Here is a 20072-nt window from a genome sequence, read left to right as displayed (position 1 = left end):
AATGGAACTAGGCCTGGTACTGATAGTTGTACTGGACAGGAGTTTGGACAGTTTTTGGCACTGGGGCGGGAAGCGGTGCTGGGGTCGGGACTGTGCCGGTATCGGTGCTGACACTGCGGCACCGGCTGCGGTCCCGGCACAGGTCCCGGCCCTGGCCCGGGCCCTCCCCGTCCCTTCTTCGCGTCACGACAGCGGCTCCACCCCCGCCCCGCCCCCGCCTTTATTTGCATGCCCGCCCCCGACGGGCCAATGGGGCGCGGCCACCGCGGCGCTGGCCCCGCCCTCCGCGGCCGCCGGTAACGGAAGCGCCGGGAGCGGAGCGGGCCCCGCGCGCCCGGCCCGCGCGGCGCGGGCGGCCTGCGGGAGCGCGCCCGGTGCGCGCGGCCGCTGCGGTGAGTGCGGGCGGGGCGGAACGGCCGCCGCCGCCCCTCCCCCCGCGCCGCGCCGCGCCCTCCCCCCGCGCGCCCCGCAGGCCGCTGCCCGCCCCGCCCCGCCCCGCCCCGCCCCGCCCCGCCCGCCGCGCAGCGCGCTGCCCGGTTGGGCACGGGGGTGGGAGGTGTCGGCCACTGCGCGTGTGGGAGCGGCCTGCGCGCGCGATGGAGGGGTAGTGGCTCTGTGCGCGGCTCGCTCGCCGGGCCGTGCCCTTGAGCGCCCATGGATTCGGTTCTGGAGGGTGCGGTTACGGGTGTGATTGCGACGGCGGCCCCCGGCAGCACGGAGCGGGTGCGTGGGGGCGCAGGTGGGAAGGGTATTGTCATTCCACCGTGTGTCCCGTACTGGTGCTAGTGCTGGTCCTGCTCCTCGCCTCCCCTCCCAAGCCCTGCGGGCTCACCTCAGGCAAGTCTCCTCATCAGGTGTCGTGTTCTATAAGGAAGAGCCAGAGATTCCCTTAGAACTGCCTGTGCTCCCAGCAGGATACTGTTCCAAGTCGATGTTTGTAGGGAGAAGAGCCTTTGGCAATAAAGCACGGTGTGCCAAGTGAAGCAAGCAGCACAGGAATCCGGAGTAGTCCGTTGGGATGCTGCTGTGTTTGTGATCATCCGGGTAGTGAGACCTGGCACAGGTTGCCCAGAGAAGCTGTGGATGTGGCCTGTCCATGGGAGTGTTCAAGGCCAGGTTGGATGGGATTTGGAGCAACCTGGTCTAGTGGAAGGTGTCCCTGCCCATGGCAGGGGGATTGAAACCAAATGGTCTTAAAATTCTCTTCTAACCCAAAACATTCTCTGAGTCTGCTCACTGTAAAGGATGTATATCAGCCAAACATAAAGTACTTATGGAAAAAAGATGAAGTGCATGGCCAGTAGCAGTAAAGCTATTCAGTCACAGCACACAACAAGCACTGTTCTTGTTTAGGAGGATGTTTTTTCCTAAGAAATGTGTTCTGGTAACTCCTGGACCAGTAGAAACAGTGCTAATGATGGGAGTTGAGACCTTTCTCAAAATGGTACCTAATGCTTATAAATGGTGTGCATTTTATTTTGAATTAATCAGTAATTCTTTCAAATATTTTGGATTTGTGTCATCTTTGAGAGCAGTTCTCTTCGTTTTATGGCTTTACATATTCATGGCTTCAGGTGTTTCCTCCATACTTCTAAAGTATCCTGGAATCTACCCGCTTACCCCAGACTTTGTGATGCGGGTGATATATGTGGGTTGAATGTCATATTTTTGAAAGCCATGGGAATAACTATCTCCTTAGTAAATGGTTTATTCTGGAGGCTGAGATAGCCCTGGAGGACTCTAAGTGTGTTGTCAGGCATAGATAATCATGCCTTCTCTGCTTGTAAAGGCATGTCCTCTTGTTCAAAAGGCATCATTGGTTTGACTGATCAGAGTCAAGATCCTGACCTAATGCTGGCATGGAGGTAACTGAGCTCATCACTTTAATGGGAACATGAGGAAACAAAACATTACCAAGAAAAGCCTGAGTTGCTTTCCTCAGCTTTAAAAAAGTGCAGCCTACCTCTGTCTGCTCTCAGTAGGATAGAACATAGTCAAATACTTATCCAAGAGGAAGAATCAAATTGAAAGTGAAAGATTTTCACCAAAAGATGTTGGCCAGTTGTGCTTTTAACACCAAGGGAATGTAGGCTCTGTGGCTGTGTTGCTGTGGGTAATAGAAGGAATGTTGACAGATGCCCTCTGAAGCCGAGAATGGTTTTCTTATTTCTTTCAAAATACTTTTTCTGTGCAGCTGATGAACATTTTATGTAGTGCTGCTTGAACTTGAGGCAGCAATCCATACATGGAGCCGTAGGTAGGCTTTCATTTTCACTGAAGTAGGTTTGCCCTCCGATTCTGCAATTTGGTGATGTTTTGGAGATCTACTTATGTTTCCTCTGCTCTCTAAGCATTTAGGTTTTTGTAACCCTTTGGAGCTTTTGGTGATTAGAGTACAACCTCTAGCTATTCTCACAAAGAGGTTTCTCAGATTTTTTTTTTCAAACAAATACAGAAACACAACTAGCTTGGGAAAAATGGGGGAGTGAAGGGTGTGCTAGAAATGCCTCCTGCTCTGAACTGCTGCCCCAGTAGCACTGGCCGGAACGGGGATGCCTACTTTTAGTCTCCAGTATTTGTCTTCTTCAAGTCTCTATTTTTTCTGGGTTGAAGTGACCAGGAAACAACTGAAGCATCCAGGATACTAACTGCACATTGTTTGACTTGTGCTGGAGGGTGTTGTTTCACTTCTTGGAAGAAAAAGTGAACTTGAGGACATATTTGGGAAGTGTGCCAAAGTGTTTTGCTTAAACAGAGTGGATGAATTGCTGACCTTTTCTGGGTGTGGGGCAAGTTTTTTCTCTGTGAAGATTCCCTGAAACTTTCTTAGAATTTTTGCTTGGGGAGGTTGTTGCAGAAAGTTGACACATTAGGAAATACATGCAAATAGGGGTGAGCACTTTCAGAGTTTTCAGAATTCTATTGACAAACCAAGAATGAGCTGAATTCTGGCAGGGACTGTTTTCTAAAGGTATTCTGGCATAGCTCTTGGTAGACTTAAACTTGTCTAGCTACTTTTTGAACTTCCATACCATGAAAAGTTCCATAGGTTGCCATCTGGTTCATGAAGTTTTACTTACTTTGAACTTGACATGTGCAACATTCAATAGGTGTCTCCTCCATATGTCAGAAGAAAATGTGATTCTTCACTCCCTATTTGGTTTTGTCATGATTTTGTAGACCTGTGCTGTATCCTTTCCTCAGTTCTTTTTATTCCATCCTTCAGAATCCCAACTGTGGTAGTCATTGCTTGTGTGGGAGCCAGTCTTGCTTTTGGTGTGAACCTTCTCTATAAATACAAGTACAGAGTATCAAGAATTTTACTGTGCCATTTTTAAGTGGGTGCATTAGGGGGAAAATTCTTCTTCAAGCAATGGGAAGGAATAATCTACTATGGTCTTGCACAGTTAAATGATTGTATTCTTTGTCTTAGTTATAATTTGTTTTCTTACAACTATTGATTTCCAGTCTGATTTGTTCACTGCTGGTGAGTACCTAGTAGGTGCTTCCATCAAGCTGTTGGATGTAACCCTAACATCTCATTCTTGGGAAGTATGAATTAAGAGCCTGTTGTATAATTCTGAGTGGCCTTGATCCTACAACCATCAGTATGAAATTTAGCACCTCTCTTTGATCACATAAAGGCTATAGCTCTTGCCTTTACTGTCACACTTTACAGACAATTAAGAAGATTTTTAAAGTGTTTAGCTAATTTAAAGGATAATACTGGATAAGTAGCAAATTGAGAATTTTTTCTGTGGAAAAGAAAGAACAGATCTGTCCTCAGCCTGGTAGGATTTTTTTTTTTTTTTTTGGTAGTTATTGCAAATGCACTTTATTTTGCTTTTTGTATAAGTTTCTCTAAACTTTTTTTTGTCTGTATGTATGTGAATGTTTCAGGAAATGCTTCAAGGACCATCAGAAGATGTGTTTGCAAAGATGGAAAGTTCAGTTGAAGACATGGATACCTCAGATACCCAGTGGGGCTGGTTTTATTTGGCTGAGTGTGGTAAATGGCATATGTTTCAGGTAAATACCTATGAAGTTATATTGGCTCTGATGGATTCCATACATCAAATTACCTATGGCTGAGTTTGTCTTAATGTGCTTTTTCTTTTACTTTGAAGACTGACTCAAACAGTCACTGCTCTATCACCAGTGAAGATATTGAAAGAAGTTTCCGAACAGACCCCCATGGATCTCTGTCTTTTACCACTTCAAAGTTTAACTACACACTGGACTTTTCAGGTATGTGTCTTGCCAAAGAGTAGATTTAAACAGTAGAAGGTCTCAGATACACCAGCACATTTGTTCATTCAGCAGATTATTGTCCTCATATCTGGTGCGCAAACATGGTTAAGAATGTCTTCTTTACTGGAAAGTGCATAGGAGTTTTTATAAACAGCTGCCCTGTTACATTTTTTGTGTAGTTTATTAATGAAGTAGCATGTTTTGTTTATTAGCGCACCATTGGAGTTCCTACTGCTTGCTCCAGCTGCAAGTGGCATGTAGGATACATCTCTTGACCTGGGAAGGTTGAACCTTTTTTCTTTCATGTGCAACTGCCTGAACTTGAAAAATGGAAAATCTCTTCCATTCAGCCTGTATAAGAAACGTTGCTGTAAAGGAGGCTTCCTGCAAAATACTGGCATCAAAATGATTTAATAATTCAGCAGGTAGTTGAAGCCAGTTCTGTTCTCAGAATAACAAGGAGATAGGCAAAAGGATTTACTAGTAGATTGTAAAGATCTTCCTTATGCTGTTCTTGTAAATTACAGAGTATTACAGGTTTCTAATGTATGTAATGAATTATAAATGTAATCTGTTCTTTGTTCAAAGATGTGTTCTAGTAACTTTTTTTTTAGTTTTTTATTCATAGATGGTTTATTTTCTGATTAAATTACAAAACAGCTATATGCTTAAATATAGGAAATTAAGGAAATAAACACATATTCCAATATATGTATCCAAATTTCAAATATTTCAAAGACAGAAAGTGGGGACTGAGCAAAATAACAATATACTGGCAGTAAGGTGGTATCTAGCAATACAACAAGTTTTATGCTTACTTGTGTTGAAGTGTCTTTTTATAAAAAACTGTGTTTTGTATCCTACACTTATAAGCAAATGTTAAAGAACAATTTTTATATTACTCTCTTTAGGCCATGATGTCTTACACTAAGGATAGTGTATTCTTTGTCACCCCTTTCAAGTCAGTGGAAGTTCCTCCTGTGATTTAGTGGGGCTGAATGTTAGATGGGTATTTTAAAAATAAATGTTTTGTATGTGTAATATTTTGACATTTTTCCAACTCATATAGATGACAATACATTTAGAAACATTTATTGAAAATTGCTGATTTGTTACTTGTTGAAATAGGAATTCCTGTCAAGTAGCTTAGGGTGTAGTAACATTCTTTCAAAAAATGATACTTAAATGTTTTATATGCTGTAGATGAATTCCCAAAAATTTCATCCTAATTCTTGTTTTATGCTCAGTGATGAAACAAATCAACCTAACTACCCTTAAACAACGTCCAATAAAGCGAGCTCCCTTTGCAATCAATTCATTCAGGTAAGAAAATAAGAGGAAGACTCTTTATTTTTCTTTTATTCCTGCTTCTTCTAAGTAAAATGAAACCAAAGTGGTTTATCTTTATTTTTTATATTCATTTGCTTTTGGAGTCGCTCTGAATACCTGTTGAATCAGAATTGCTGCAGGGAAACAGCACCAAAAAATGGAATCCATTGACTCCATATATTATTTAGAAGTATTATTGTAACATCAAAAAGAGATTGAGTTATATGTTGTGCCTATATTTTACTCATTTACTCTAAAATTATTTGGAGTTAAAAAAATTATATTGTAATGATTCTTTTATGAGTCTAATTGCTTTAGATTGTCAATTTCATACCATTTTATCAGTCATTAGATGTAAAGCTGAGCTGATGTAAATCTGGGACTCAATAAACAATAAACTGAGCTATGCAGTGTTACTATTACAGGTGAAATTGAGTACATGGGATATGTGGGGGGGTTTTCCCAGATAGTTCCTGAGAAAAAAATTAGTTCTGAATTGTAGTGTGGTTATAAATTCAAAAAGAAATTTGTCATTTGTCATAAGAAATGTAGTAGCAATCTGTTTACACTGACTTTCAAGAAGACTGTGTTTTTGAAGTGTCAACATTTTTTCAGTTGATATTTGCTAAATAGTGCATACAATGATGTGGCAATTTGCTTTGTTCTTTGAATAATTGCATCAGCACTCTTATTTCCATGTGGTGACATTTTTTACTTTCAGGAGATTCCTTCTTTTAGTCCCAGTTTTAAAGCTTAAGAGCTTCAATATATGTAGTGCATGTACTTAAACCACTCTTTTGTAGTAGCTCTGTATAAACTTCATGGGGGTTTGCTTTTTTTGCATACTGTGTTGTTTGGAGCAGGAGTTTGACAGGAAGAAAATGCCTCATGTCTTTGAAGTGATGTGCTTTTACCTTTTTTGTTTGAAGTTTCATCTGTGAAAATGAGGCTATCCCTATGCCTTCACACTGGGAGAATGTAAATACTGAGGAGCCATACCAGGTAAGAGTTGGTAGGCAACTTGGTCAAAAACATGTGACAATGAAACAATGCATCGAATTGAAATCGCACTAACGTCTTTTTTTCCAGCTTATTCCATTGCAAAAGAAAACAAATGAATATAATGAAGTTTCTAGTCTCTTTGGAAAAACAATGGATAGCCACCGAATTAAAAGAATTAAGAGAATACAAAATCTAGACTTGTGGGAGTTTTTTTGCAGGTGAGATTATTTCTAAAACCAACAGTTTTAGGATTGTTAATGGAGAAAAGTTTTTAAGTCATGCAGCAGAAATATGTTTAACTGTTTTTATTATTAATGGAATTTTTTGTTACGTTTTAACTTTTAAAAATTTTCTTCTTTGTCATTTCTCTTTATTCAAAATTTAATTTTCAAGACTGTGTAGCTTCTACAGATGCACAAATTCAATACTTGCAGAAATGCATTAGATAAAGCTGTAGCACAGATAATGTATTTAAGATGTTCAGAATATCTGTGTGGTAGATGCCCATGATCCTTACAGTGAAATAAGGAGAACAAAAATTAGCTTTTTGTAAAATGATTCCTGGAGAGGCTTGTATTATTTTAATTTTTACTGAATGAAGTAAATGAATATTTTGGTCTTGTTAAATGTCTCAATTTTATGAAGCCTAGGACAGAATTAAGTGTCTAAAGAACACATATTCATGCAATTCTTGTTAAGTTTAATGTCCTATAAAACCTTCTTCTAAGTTCTTGGTTTTTCCCTCTTCATATTGTGCTGGCCTGGAAGAAGTAGGAAATGCCTAGTTTGGTATCCACTTATTTTTTGGTGTCAATCTTAAGAAATTGTACTTGACAAAAATTATTTGTGTATCTTGTAGGAAGGAGTGCATATCAGAAGGTTTAAAGATGTTTTTACTCTAATAAAATAATCTCGACTAAGTTAAAGAGTGAGGAAATAACTAACCAGATGTATACTAAAATCTTGCATAAGTTACATGATTTTTTTTTAAAGATATGTCATTTATTGTTAATTTAAAACTATATCAACATGTGTGAGGGAGTGAAATTCCTTATATATGTTAATGGTTAAGAGAGTTATCCTACTTTTAGTTAAGTTTCCTTTTTTTCTTGATGGAGGAAGGAAGAGGGTCAGCAGAACTGCTGCCTTGGACTTCCAGAGGTCAGACTTTGGGTTGTTCAGGAGATTGTTTGACAGAGTCCTTTGTGAGGCAGTCCTGAAGGGCAGAGGAGTCCAGGAAGGCTGGACAGTCTTCAAGAGGGACATCCTAAAGGCTCTGGAGCAGGCTGTCCTCATGTGCTAGAAGACAAGTAGTTGAGGAATAAGATCATTCTGTCTGAACAGAGCACTTTGGCTGGAATTCAGACAAAAAAGAGAGTTTATGACCTTGGGAAGAAGGGGCAGGCAAATCAGGAGGAGTAAAAGATGTTGAGATGTTTTGCAGGGAGAAAATTAGGACCAAAGCCCAGCTAGAACCTAATTTGGCCACTGATGTAAACGACAATAAAAAAATATTTTTTTAAATAAATCATCAACAAAAGGAGGGCTATAGAGAATCTCCATCCTTTACTGGATATGGGGGAAACATAGTGACAAAGGATGAGGAAAAGACTGAGGCAACAAAGGCATTAATAGTAAGACCAGTTATCTGGGCACCCAGACCCTGACCTGGTAGGCAGAAGTGAGGAGCAAAATGCTGCCCTCATAATTAAAGAGAAAATAGAACTTGCTACCCCACACAAGTCTATGGGAATGGATGGAATCTACTGGAGGGTACCAAGGGAAATGCGAAGGTGCTCACTGAGCCACTTTCAACCATTTACCAGCAGTCCTGGCTCACTGGGGAGGTCCCAGGTGGCTGGGGTTGAGCAAATGTGATGCCCATGGACAAGAAGGGTTGGAAGGAGGATCCAGAGAACTACAGACCTGTCAGGCTGAGCTCAGTGCCAGGGAAGGTCAAGGAACAGCTCATCCTGAGTGCCATCACACAGCATGTGCAGGGCAACCAGAGATCAGGCCCAGCCAGGATAAGTTTAGGAAAGGCAGGTCCTGCTTGATGACCAACCTCACCTTCTTCTATGACAGTGTGACCCACTAAGTGGATGAGGGAAAGGCTGCAGTTATTTTTTACCTGGACTTCAGCAGAGCCTTCGACACTTTTCCCACAACATTTTTCTGGAGAGTCTGGCTGCCCATTGCTTGGACAGGTGCACTGTTAGCTGGGTAAAAATCTATCTGGATAGCCAGGTCCAGGAAGTGGTGGTGAATGGAGTTAAATCCAGCTGGTCACCAGTGGGGTTCCCCAGGGCTCCGTGTTGTTAATATCTTTATCTGGGATCAGGACAAGGGGATCAAGGGCACCCTCAGTCAGTTTGCAAATGTCACCAAGCTGGGTGGGAGTGTGGATCTGCTGGAGGGCAGGAAGGCTTTCCAGAGGGATCTGGACAGGCTAGATCGATGGGCTGAGTGCAGTTGTGAGGTTCAATAAGGTAAAATGCCAGGTCCTGCCCTTGAGTCACAAGACAGTGCTGTAGGCTTGCACATACTGGTGAAGAAATTATTGCCTGTTAGTATATTACAAAGAAATAAGTATTCCAGCATTTCAAATGCACTTCTTTGGGTGTCCCAGGTAGGAAAGTTGAAAAGAGGATGATGCTTAATCGAGCATCTCAGTCTGGGTTTGTCGAGGAGTACAACAAGTAAAAAAAGGTGTTGATCAGTGAGATTGCTGACCAGTTTTACAAAAAGCTTATGTGCTTACATAGGTACAAGGAGCATATCTCTGGGTATTTCATTTTGCTGTAGGTTTTACCTTTTATTGAGTGAATTGGCTAAACAAGAATTTTCACAGTGCTGGATCAAGTTAATTTTGTTGAACTGGATTATCTTGTTACTGCTTGTACAAGGTGCTAAGATGATGCTTTTTAGAACAGTTGGACTCCTTGATTTCTGTTCCAAATTACCAAAGTGTCCTGCTGTGGCATTTCTGCATTCTGCACAACCAGCTTGCCAGTGTGCCCCATATATATAACAGCTTAGGAGGAGCAATTTCCACTTAAACTTTATGGTTTTGAAAAAGTGTTTTGTTTAATTGATAAGATAAGGGATTACATTTGATCATTGCTTGAATGATTATTTGCATCACTGTAGTAGTCAGAACACATTTGCCTCTTACAGTTGTTCCCATATTAATGATAATTCTAAATTGGCTTTATGAAATGAACTGGTCAGAGATAGTAAAGGACTGTCACAGAACATCTTTTGTTTGATTATTCACTTTTTCTATAAATTTGTTCCATTCCCCTATTTCAAAATAAGTTACTCCAGGCTACATTTATATATTGTCAGAGATCAACAGCCAACAACAGAGGGTTCCTTGTTGAAGAAATGTCAGATGTTCAGCATAACTAGCCCATAGATCAGTTTTTGCTGGTTTGCCTAGGTAATTGCGCTTTATAATCTGCCAACTTTGTTATCCCTTCCACCATGACATTAAAGCAGGTGGTGGAAACAAAATGTGCAAAATTACCTTTCTTTTAAAGATGTATCTGCTGAAAATGACCACACTGAAACTAATAACACAAGAACAGTTTTGATAAAATTGGTGTCAGAAGGCCTTTTTTTCAAATCTTAGACTATGTCGGAAAATAGTCCTACAGCATTCAGAAATGTGTGATTTCTAAATATGTACCCTAAGAATTCTGATGTGTTTAAAAACTAGAGTCATCTAGGTACTTGTAAAGTGGAATGTGTTAGGTCTGTACCCTTGGCAGTGTTTTCACAGAAGTAATTTAGTGTGTTTGTACACCTATTTATTTATTATGTGCTTATTTTTGTATTTATTGTGTGTTTTCTGTAGGAAAAAAGCTCAACTGAAGAAGAAAAGAGGTGTCCCAACAATTAATGAGCAGATGCTGTTTCATGGCACCAGTAATGAATTTGTAGAAGCAATATGTATTCATAACTTTGACTGGAGAATAAATGGGATGCACGCTGCTGTGTATGGAAAAGGTAAATATTGCTGTCACATACAACAGTAATGGTGTTAACAGCTCAACATTAAGTCTTCCCTGTAGTGTGTACTTATGTGATGCATGCCTTGTGTTTACCCAAGAGCTGTTTAATACAGCTCTGCTTTTATGGCAAGTGTAATTAAGGATGAGGTAAGGAATGCAATTCTCACAAATGGCTGGTAGGGCCAGGGAGCATGGAGAAGGGATGCTCAGTGAAGCAGTGTTGATCACAAGACAATCTCTCATTTTAAGTTCCCACTAAAAATGTTTGGTCATATTGTCATAATACAACAATTGACAACAAAAAAAGTATTCCTAATGAACATAAAAGAACTGACTTTTTTTTTCATCTTGATAGCTATGCTCTGTTAGTCAAGCTCTCATGGTAAGAATGTAATCTAATTTTCTATGTTTTTTATTTGAAAGGGACCTATTTTGCAAGAGATGCTTCATACTCCAGCCATTTCTGCAAAGAGAGCATGAAGCATGGAGATACTTTCCAGATTCATGGTGTGAACCTGCAGCCTCATCTGCACAGACCAGATAAAGTCATGTTTCTTGCTCGTGTATTAACTGGTGACTATATCGGTGGTGATTCAAAATACATGAGGCCTCCTTCAAAAGATGGAAGCTTTGTGAACTTGTATGACAGCTGTGTGGATAATACCTGGAACCCAAAGATCTTTGTCATCTTCGATGCCAACCAAATCTACCCTGAGTACTTAATAGAATTTTGTTAAGTTTCAACTGAGTATTGTTTGTGGTTTTTTGATACTTTTGTTCCTTTTGTAAAGACAGCAACATAGAAATGATGCATGAAAGAGAGGTGAAAGAAAAGCTGGCATACATTTATGGAGGAGGGAAGCTTTTAAATATTTAAGAGAGACTGGTGAACTGTTTTTAAAAATCTGTAAACTTTACTAATGCATTTTTCAAATGTAGAGACTATTACAATCCTGAAGTTGCTTAGTGAGCCTTAAATACATTAAGCATTGGTAAGTTTTCAAAGGCAAGATTTATGTTTTGATTTTCTAAAGTATATTAAAAGTGGTTAGAAATATGCCTCTAATATAGTATGCATATGATGAAATTAATCTTTTATAAAGATTGCCTATAAAACAAAGTAAGAACAACAACAGCAAAATCCCAGGGGACATGGCTACGTGTGCACGCGTGTGTGTATGTGTGTCAGTGTTCTGTAGTACATGTTACTTTGTTTGGAGGTCTCTTAGTTTGGATTCTAAACCTAAAAAAAGAAAACTTATCTACAGCGCCTTCATCAATTTCCTCCACATAAAGTTCAACAAAGCTGTATGGTTTAACTTTATGTACATTTTACTGTAAGCTTCAATTATATACTGGGAAAATAACAAAGCCCTTGCAGTAGGATTTGACCATTGGTTTTGATGGAAATGAGGCCCATAAACTTGTGGTTGTTAGTTGTTTGGTATATAACTGTTCGGCTCACTGTTGGGACATCAGCAGTGCCATACACCTTTCTCAGTTCTTATCCTATGGAATTTTTGCCATTTTGTTGCAGTATTCATGAGCTGCTGTGATTCATGTCTGATCAGAGTTTAAGATACACTCGGTGCTCATATACTTGGTGTTACTGAAGACAATGTTTAGATTAACTTAACTGTAAACAATACAGTTAAACTAACAAGAAAAATTTCAAAGGATGCCATCCTGTAGTTTTTAAATGCTACAATAGAAAGCTTTCAGTAACATTTGTGTAGATCAGGTTTTCATTACTGGTATGGTTGTAAAGTTGAAGAGTATTTTTCACATGTAGAAAGAGCAAAAGAGACAATATTTGGGTAAAGAACAAACCTGAGTACCTAAACACATGAAGAGGCTGAGGAAGGGGCTGTTACTGTGAAATGCACTGTTGTGTGAACGATCTGCTATGGAATTGTGTCCCTAGTGTCCTTTGTTAAAGGACCTAAGTAGCACTAATGGACAAAGTCAAAGTTGAAACCTTTCCAAGTTTTTTCTTTGGCTATGGCCAGTAACAAGTCCCTGTAGAATCAGTATATAATTGTAGCAGATATAGAATGATCTGTGTTGGTTATAGAATTATTAATGGACTTTTTGGATCAAAGGCTGTGTTTAAAAGCTATTGCATTTAAAGGCACTGCAGCTGCTGGCATGACCAGGTCTGTTCCAAGTTGCACTAAACCCGTGGAACTGGAAGCAGAAGATGACAACGTATCTGGCATTGTAACTGAGGACACAAATATCTCTTCCTTCTCCAGTGTGCTATTACCGTTGTCTGTCAATGGATCTTGCACAAGTTGTTTATCTGTTTCTGTTTGTAATTTCATGGCAATTTTCCTGTCCCTGAACCATTTAGGGCTAAAATGCATTTTCCTTTGTTTTAGGAAGTATGATTTCTGATCCCAGCTGGGAACTCTAGGTTCTACTCTTGTAGGTATGATTTGTGTTTGATTCACTACTATGCTAGCTCTGCAAAAGGCACTTTGTTTCCCACATTGTATAAAATAATAGCGAATCCCACAGGGAATTTGTGTATTACTGAATCGTTTTTGTTATTACACAGTATTCTACAAAGCATACATTTTGTGGAACTAACAAATACATGTGCTGTTGTTCCTTTGATTTGGTCTTTTATTTCTTCTGAAACATATGTTTTTAGTTAAGAAAACTGAAGTTTCTTTTTTAGCACCTCATAGACACAAAGTACTACAATCTTTACTGATCTCTGAGACTTTTCTGACTGTTTGTGTGGTGGTGTCTTGTTTGCTGCTTAATTTGAATTGAATGGCACAATCTTAATCTTACTGCACATTGAAGTTTTACCTCTTCTTTCAATGTTCACTGTGTTCTGCTTTTTGTGCTGATGAATTTTGTTATTGAAGATGTCTGTAAAATAATAACTGTCCTTTCTCTGCCAAGGGGAGAGTGATTATTATTGCAAGCAAAGTCCAGAACTGTACAAGTAGCCAAGGCAGGAAATAGTTGGACCTAATAAAAGGAACAGTGAGAAAGAAAGGGAGGAAAATCATTTCTTGGCCTTTAGAGTATTAAAGAAAAGAGAAGGGGTCTTGGTGTGATTCTGGGGAAGGAAACCTGATATTTTCTGTTACTGTTTCATGCAGTGTAACTTTTTCTCCATTTTGGTTTTACACCTGTGCAAGATGACATGCCACTCTCTTACGTGTCTTGATCTGAGATAGAGCTTTTTTACTAAATTATTCTTGTGGCAGCATGTTTTCACATGAGCACAGTACTTCAGGATGACATAGAAAAATAAGTTCAGCTCATACTGGCCTCCTGGACCAGCTTTGTTTTTTGCAATTGGTGTGTACTCAGTTTTTGCTGAATAGATCTCATTTCATCCAGAGCAGTTTGGGAGAGTGTCTGTCTGCATTCCAGTTCATTTACAGGGTCAGTTTGCACAAACTCTTGTTTTTAAGTTAGAATCCAAAGGGAGAAAAAAAGGATGCAGCTCTGTTTTTTAATACATGTCCCAGTACATTCACATCCAAGCTAGATGTGAGACACATGCTGGCTGGAGTTGGTGACTTAAATTCAGGACTACATTGGATGCCAGTTCAGCCTGTGGCTTGAGGACGGCTCTCACCCTTTTTAAATATTTATCAGCACAGAAGATCATAGCAGGAAGGCTCAAGTGAGTCTGTGCAGTTTACATCATGGAAATTACTTTCAGGAAGATGAGCACGTCAGTCTTAAAATTCCTGTGACCTAAATGTCCATCAATATAACTATTTTTAGGCACTGTCCAAAACAGCAGACTTCAAAACAGCACAGGCCTACTCCAGTATAGCCATCTACTCTTCACAAGTCATAAAAAAATACTATGGGGGCTGAGAGATGGAATACTTTGCCACATTTTAAAGCCAACTGGCCTCTCTTATGCTCCTTTCTGTTAAGCCCCTTTGTTCTCCTTGACTCTGCCTTCCCTTGTTTATCCCCCACCCCATGGGTGTGTACAGCTCTGTTGATTCCTGTACCCCTTGCAGTCTGATCCCCCAATACCATTTCCAAAGTCCAGGATGAAATAAACTTTCACACACTTACATGCTCTTATCAGTCAATATGACTGACCAGGTTTGGTTCTCATCACTGCCTCCCTTATCATGTCAGCTAGGTTTATCCCTATACATTCCTGTTCTTGGCTTCTTCCTTGTAGTCCCCGTTGTGTCAGAAAAGGTAGTAGAGGAGTAGTCACTCCTTCCATATACTCATACAGGTAATTGTGCCACATAAAACATCCAGCAATTTTAGTGCCACGTTTGTCCTAACTTGGGCATTTAGTTGGAGGGGTCATATTTCATTCCTATGGTAATGAATGGACAAGAGACGGCCAAGGTGTACAATACCAAGACTGGAAATTTGCATGTTTGAGTGGATTTTTTAATTGGAAAGGGCTCACTTGAATGTACAGAAATAGGAGAGTATTTGGTGTATATTGTAATAAGCAAAAAAAAAAAAAAAAAAAAAAAAAAAAGAAAAAAAAATGCAGTGTAGGAGACAGTATAGGGAAAGGACCTGTTCAGACAGTAATCAGTTCCATGGAATTCCATAAAATGAGTTTCTCTTCCCTGTGTTCTTTGAGCTGTTAAGAGTTTGATACTGCTGTCATGTTAAGGATTGCAAACCAGCTGGTTCTGGCTGTTTGCACAATTACTTGCAGACATTTGGAGATTAATTTACTGCTACTACTTTTAGAGTCTTTTGCAAAAGAGATTGTGACTCCACCGCTAGAAACAAGTCTGAAGCTATGCTCTTCTCAGTTATTGACTTTATTGACTAGAAATGTCATTCATTTCTGTATTTGTATTTTGTGTATTGCCTTTGAACATCTTTGAGGTGTTTTTGTTTCAGTATTTCCCTTTCTAGAAAAACATTTTTGCAATTAGAGAGGGATGAAAAAAGCGTAAGAAAGGATAAATGTATCAGCATTTGGAAGCTGCTGGGTTCATATCCGGAGACGGTGCCAATCAGGAAGGCAGGTAGTGGAAATGACATTATGTTTCCAAGCCAATATCAGTTACATCCATTTCCTGTTTGTCTTCTAGCCAATAAATGCCAAATTTAATTTAAAGGGAATGAAATCATACTGATACCAAAAGGAACAACCTCAAATGTTTCTTATCTTTACTCAGCTTCTTCGCTGATACAGTTTTCTTCCCTTGGACTCCTAAAGAAATGTAATCTATTAACCAATGCAGGCAGTGAGTATCTGACTCATGTCCAGGTTTCAGGAACAACATAAGGCCTTGGCCTGCTCACCTCCCTTTTCCTGTTCCCATGCTTTGCTTGCATTTATGTTTCCATAAAGTGAAACAGATGAAGTATCTGGAGCATTGTTAAAAACTAATTTGGAGTGGGAATATGCTAATGCAGTGTATTATATTAAGTGATGTGTTTGGTTACAGACCTGGAGGTGACCAAATAGCTCATACATGTAGTCTTTTTTCCCAGTCAAGATCTACCTTTGAGCTGGTGAAAGTTGTCCAAGAAAGTAATCCCAGCTGAGAACAGTTGGTGCAAATAAGCCTTTCAAAGGATGATTGGATATTGGATACACTGTTATTGTCTACGTATTAACTAGGGAGATTACATTTAAAAGACTTATTTCTATAAAGAGACTGGCTGACACAAATACTATCATTACATATTTTAACACAGCTGCTGAAAATACTGTAGCTTGACAAAGCCCTATCAGCTAATTACTGGATGTTTATGAAACTGACTTAAATAGCAGCTCCAGGCTGATATTTTTAAATTGTTTTGATTTTTATTTTCAGTACAAGAAATATGACCCAAAACAATGGGATAAGACAAGGACAAGAGATGGAAAATCTGGGGGTGGGGGGGAATCAGTGGGAGGAAAATGGTTACATGAGTGAAAGGATGCATGAGTGTGCATGTTCACTGGGGCTGGTGATGCAAGAAGGGGAGAGAAGATAAGAATATTACTGTTTTAAATCTGTCCTTCAAAATTTTAAAATTCAGTTTTCATGCTGATGATCTTCCTAGATGTTTAGCAATGTTTATATATCCCCAGTGGGATGGAGTATTGGATGGAGAGCCAGGGGACTCTCCTGTAGTCAAATTTTCGTGTCTTTTGACATGTTGTAATGACAGCAGACTTACAGAAGTGGTGCACAAATAATACAGAGCTGTCAGAAATGAGAGGTGTACCTACACCACCTCATCTGAGCACTGTTTGCAAGGGGGTAGCAAAGTGTTGCTGTCTGCTGTAGACATAACTGGTTGGCTTCTGGCTTCTCATGGGGCCACCATGCTTCCTGAAATATCCCCACTCCAGTGACATTGCACACATCTTGTCTTTGCATCTCTTCCATGACAAGTGTGTGGTATCAAATTTACTGTATTTAATCGACCACTGTAGTAAGACAAAGGAGCAAAAATGTTTTGCGTTAACAAATCTGAGAAAACTGCTATTGCTCTAAATAGTCTGCTCCATGAAGTAACTGATTTCTGGAAAGAAACTGTCTTCTGTTGTGTATTACATTAGGTATTGCAATAGATCTCAATTTTTTTTGGCCTTTAGCTGCTGTGGTGGTAAATATGACCGATTTTCAAATTTCAGAATATAAACCTGTGCTGTCTCTTTGTAAAAAACAGGTTTCTATCAAGCATGCTCATAAAGGTGGTGAGTTTCTGAAAGTTTTTCTTTGATGCACAAAATCTCTCACTGAACCAAATTTAATAGTCTATGATAATTGCATTCAATAAGACAATATAATTCTCTTTATAGTAACTATTCATTTAAACTGAAAATCCCTGAGTGGAAGGTATGTATCTAACAGAGCCTTGAGCTATCAGTGCACTTTAGGGCTGGAATCTATGTAATGCTTCATCACAGATGGACAGCTTGTGGACAAAAATACAGTTTACCACTTCAGCATAAACGTGGGGGGAATTGGTAAGGCAGTATATAATTAATGCTGGATTTGATCCAGGATACCTTTCCCTTAGAAGAGGAGATCAAGATTTTTAGTGACAGTCTTTTAAAGAGTGGTTTATGGTTCAGCAGACTGTGGAATATTGAGTAAAATTAGAACTGTATCATGGCACAGTCTGAGAGAGAAGTCCTTCCACTGTACTGCTGGCTCCACATCCTCACAGGGAAACACTCTAAAATGGTATTTTTCTTTTAAAATAAAAATTAAATGCTAATTCTTTTCAGTTTGAGAAATATGAAGAGCGTGGCTGTAAAATGTGATAGGAAAAAAAAGAAATCAACTTGAAGAACTGGTTCCCCTGGGAATGTTGTGGTTTTTAATATTTCAGAAATGGATTTGCTTAGCCCTGAGGGAAAGGGATTGGAAGAGCATGATAGACATGAGCATGCACGAAGACTGTACGTTCGGTATTAAGGGGGAAGAAATAGGTCACTGTGTATTAGATAGCTCATTTAGTTTCCTTTAAAGCCACAAGAGACAGCAACTGCTGAGCTGCAGTTAGGAAGTTGCCCCATATTCTGAGGGACAGGGCAAATAAGCAATGTAGATGTTCTTGCTTTGGTTATACACAAATTCACCTACCTGTTAATTCATGCTTTCTTGTGGAGTTGATAGTGCCTTACTGGAAAAAGTGCCCGTTTATGCAACAGCTCTAGTTATTCATGTGCTAATGATGAGCAGCACATGGCTTAAGGAAAACATTTTTAATGTGGGTTATATGAAAGGAAATACTTTTCTTGTTATTTTTTAGTAGTTTATTATACATTATGCCTGAGAATGTTCCTTCCCAACACCCAGAAAGTCAAGCAGAAGTGTCAAGATGCCTTCACAGATGAACAAGGAACTCCTGACTGAATTCAAACATCCAAAGGAAGCACACATGTGGTGGCAGCACAGAAAAGTGGCTGAGGGGAAAACCAGCAATGCTGTCTTGAGCTTGCATGGACAGGGTGAGGCGAGCCAAAGCAGCTGGGAGAGACAACAACAACAATGCTGAATTATTCAACAAGGAATTGAAGGATATCTCTAGTTCATCTGCCCTTGTCCTTATGGAAGATTTTAACTTCCCAGGAATCAACTGGTTAGTATCATACAGCAGAAACAAACAGGTCCAGGAAATTGCTGAAGTACATGGAGGATATGTTCTTTGTGCAGGGACTAAGGGAGCCGCCTAGGACAGGTGCCCTCCCAGCTTTGCTGTTTGTAAACACAGAGGGTCTCAGGGGTGAAGTGGTGACTGGTGGCTGTCTTGATCACAGTGACCACCAAGTAGCTGTGTTTCAAATCATTGGTGTTTGGAGAAAAAAAAAAAACAAAAAAACACCAGGAAAACTTTGTCCCTGGATATAGGAAGAGCAGACTTCAGACTGCTGAAGGAGCTAGCTAGTATGGACCTCTGGAGATCTGCTTCTGAAGGTATTTGGGTCCATGAATGCTAGTCACTTTCTAAGAGCCATCTCTTAAGAGCACAGTAGCAGACAATTCCAAAGGAAGGGAAGTCACGCAAGCAGTGTAAAGGTCTGCCTTGGCTGAACAGGGATCTTATAGAATTTAGGCAAAAAGAAACTGTACAAACACTGGAAGCAAGAACAGGCAACATAGGAGGACTAGGGAGATCCTGTTTGGCACTGCCAGGAAAAAATTTGTGCAGTCAAAGCTCGACTAGAGTTCAAGCTGGCCAGCACTGTGAAGGACAAAAAAGTCTTTTTAAAATATATTGACAGCAAACAGAGAACCAGAGAGAACACTGGTCTGATGATTGATGGGGTCAGTCACCTCACAAACAGGGATACAGACAATGCAGAGGTATTTAATGCCTTCTTTGCCTCTGTCTTTAACACAAATACTGGGCTCTGGGATCCCAGGAGACCTGTGTTGGAAGACTGAGGGGATGATGAACTCCCAGCTGCCCCTGAACTTGTTCAAGAATAGCTGTTCAAGCTGGATGCACATAAATCTATGGAGCCTGACAGGATTCATCCCGGGATACTGATGGGGCTGGACAAAGTTATTACAGGACCTCTTTGCATTATTTTTCTTCAGTGGTCTTGGAAGTCTGGAGAAGTCCCAGTCAACTGGAAGCTGACAATGTTTCAAGAAGGGTAAGAAGGAAGACCCTGGTAATGATAGACCTGCCAGTCTTACTTATCAGTGCCTGGTAAAATTACAGAGAAGGTTTTTTTGAGAGACAATCCAGTCATTGCTTATAGTGAGCACAGGTTCACAAGGGGAAAGTCCCACTTAACCAACTTAATTTCATTTCATTATAAGGTCACACACCTAACTGGCCAAGGGAAGCCAGTAAATGTGGAGTTTTGGAATTTTACCAAGCTTTTGATACTACTCTGTATAAACTGCCCAGCACAAACACAGACAAATCCATAAGATGTTGGGTAAATGGGGTTACATCAGGCTGGCAGCCAGTCACCACCGGCATTCTCAAGGGCTCAATTTTACAGCCAGTGCTTTTCCATGTTTTCATAAATGATCTGGA

At 40.0% G+C, this 20072-nt stretch overlaps 1 protein-coding gene across 4 annotated transcripts; it reads left to right on the top strand.

Moving 5' to 3' along the window:
* Positions 1-331: 331 nt before the first annotated feature.
* LOC128803577 (protein mono-ADP-ribosyltransferase PARP11-like) lies at positions 332-13217 on the top strand. Of its 4 annotated transcripts, none has more exons than XM_053970698.1 (8): positions 332-392; positions 3901-4029; positions 4128-4248; positions 5499-5574; positions 6510-6582; positions 6670-6800; positions 10442-10593; positions 11022-13217. In XM_053970698.1, exons 2-8 carry the CDS (start codon positions 3904-3906, stop codon positions 11333-11335), a joined length of 993 nt encoding a protein of 330 aa, XP_053826673.1. In that variant the 5' UTR covers positions 332-392; positions 3901-3903; the 3' UTR covers positions 11336-13217. The 4 variants fall into 4 exon arrangements, with proteins under 4 accessions (XP_053826673.1, XP_053826670.1, XP_053826672.1 ...); XM_053970695.1 differs by lacking the exon at positions 332-392 and adding an exon at positions 516-723; XM_053970697.1 differs by lacking the exon at positions 332-392 and adding an exon at positions 674-739.
* Positions 13218-20072: the final 6855 nt, after the last annotated feature.

Source organism: Vidua macroura, chromosome 2, assembly GCF_024509145.1.
Source record: "Vidua macroura isolate BioBank_ID:100142 chromosome 2, ASM2450914v1, whole genome shotgun sequence".
NCBI classification, from domain to species: domain Eukaryota; kingdom Metazoa; phylum Chordata; class Aves; order Passeriformes; family Viduidae; genus Vidua; species Vidua macroura.
The sequence above is the reverse complement of the archived record's forward strand: the minus strand, read 5'-3'. Positions and strand labels throughout refer to the sequence as shown.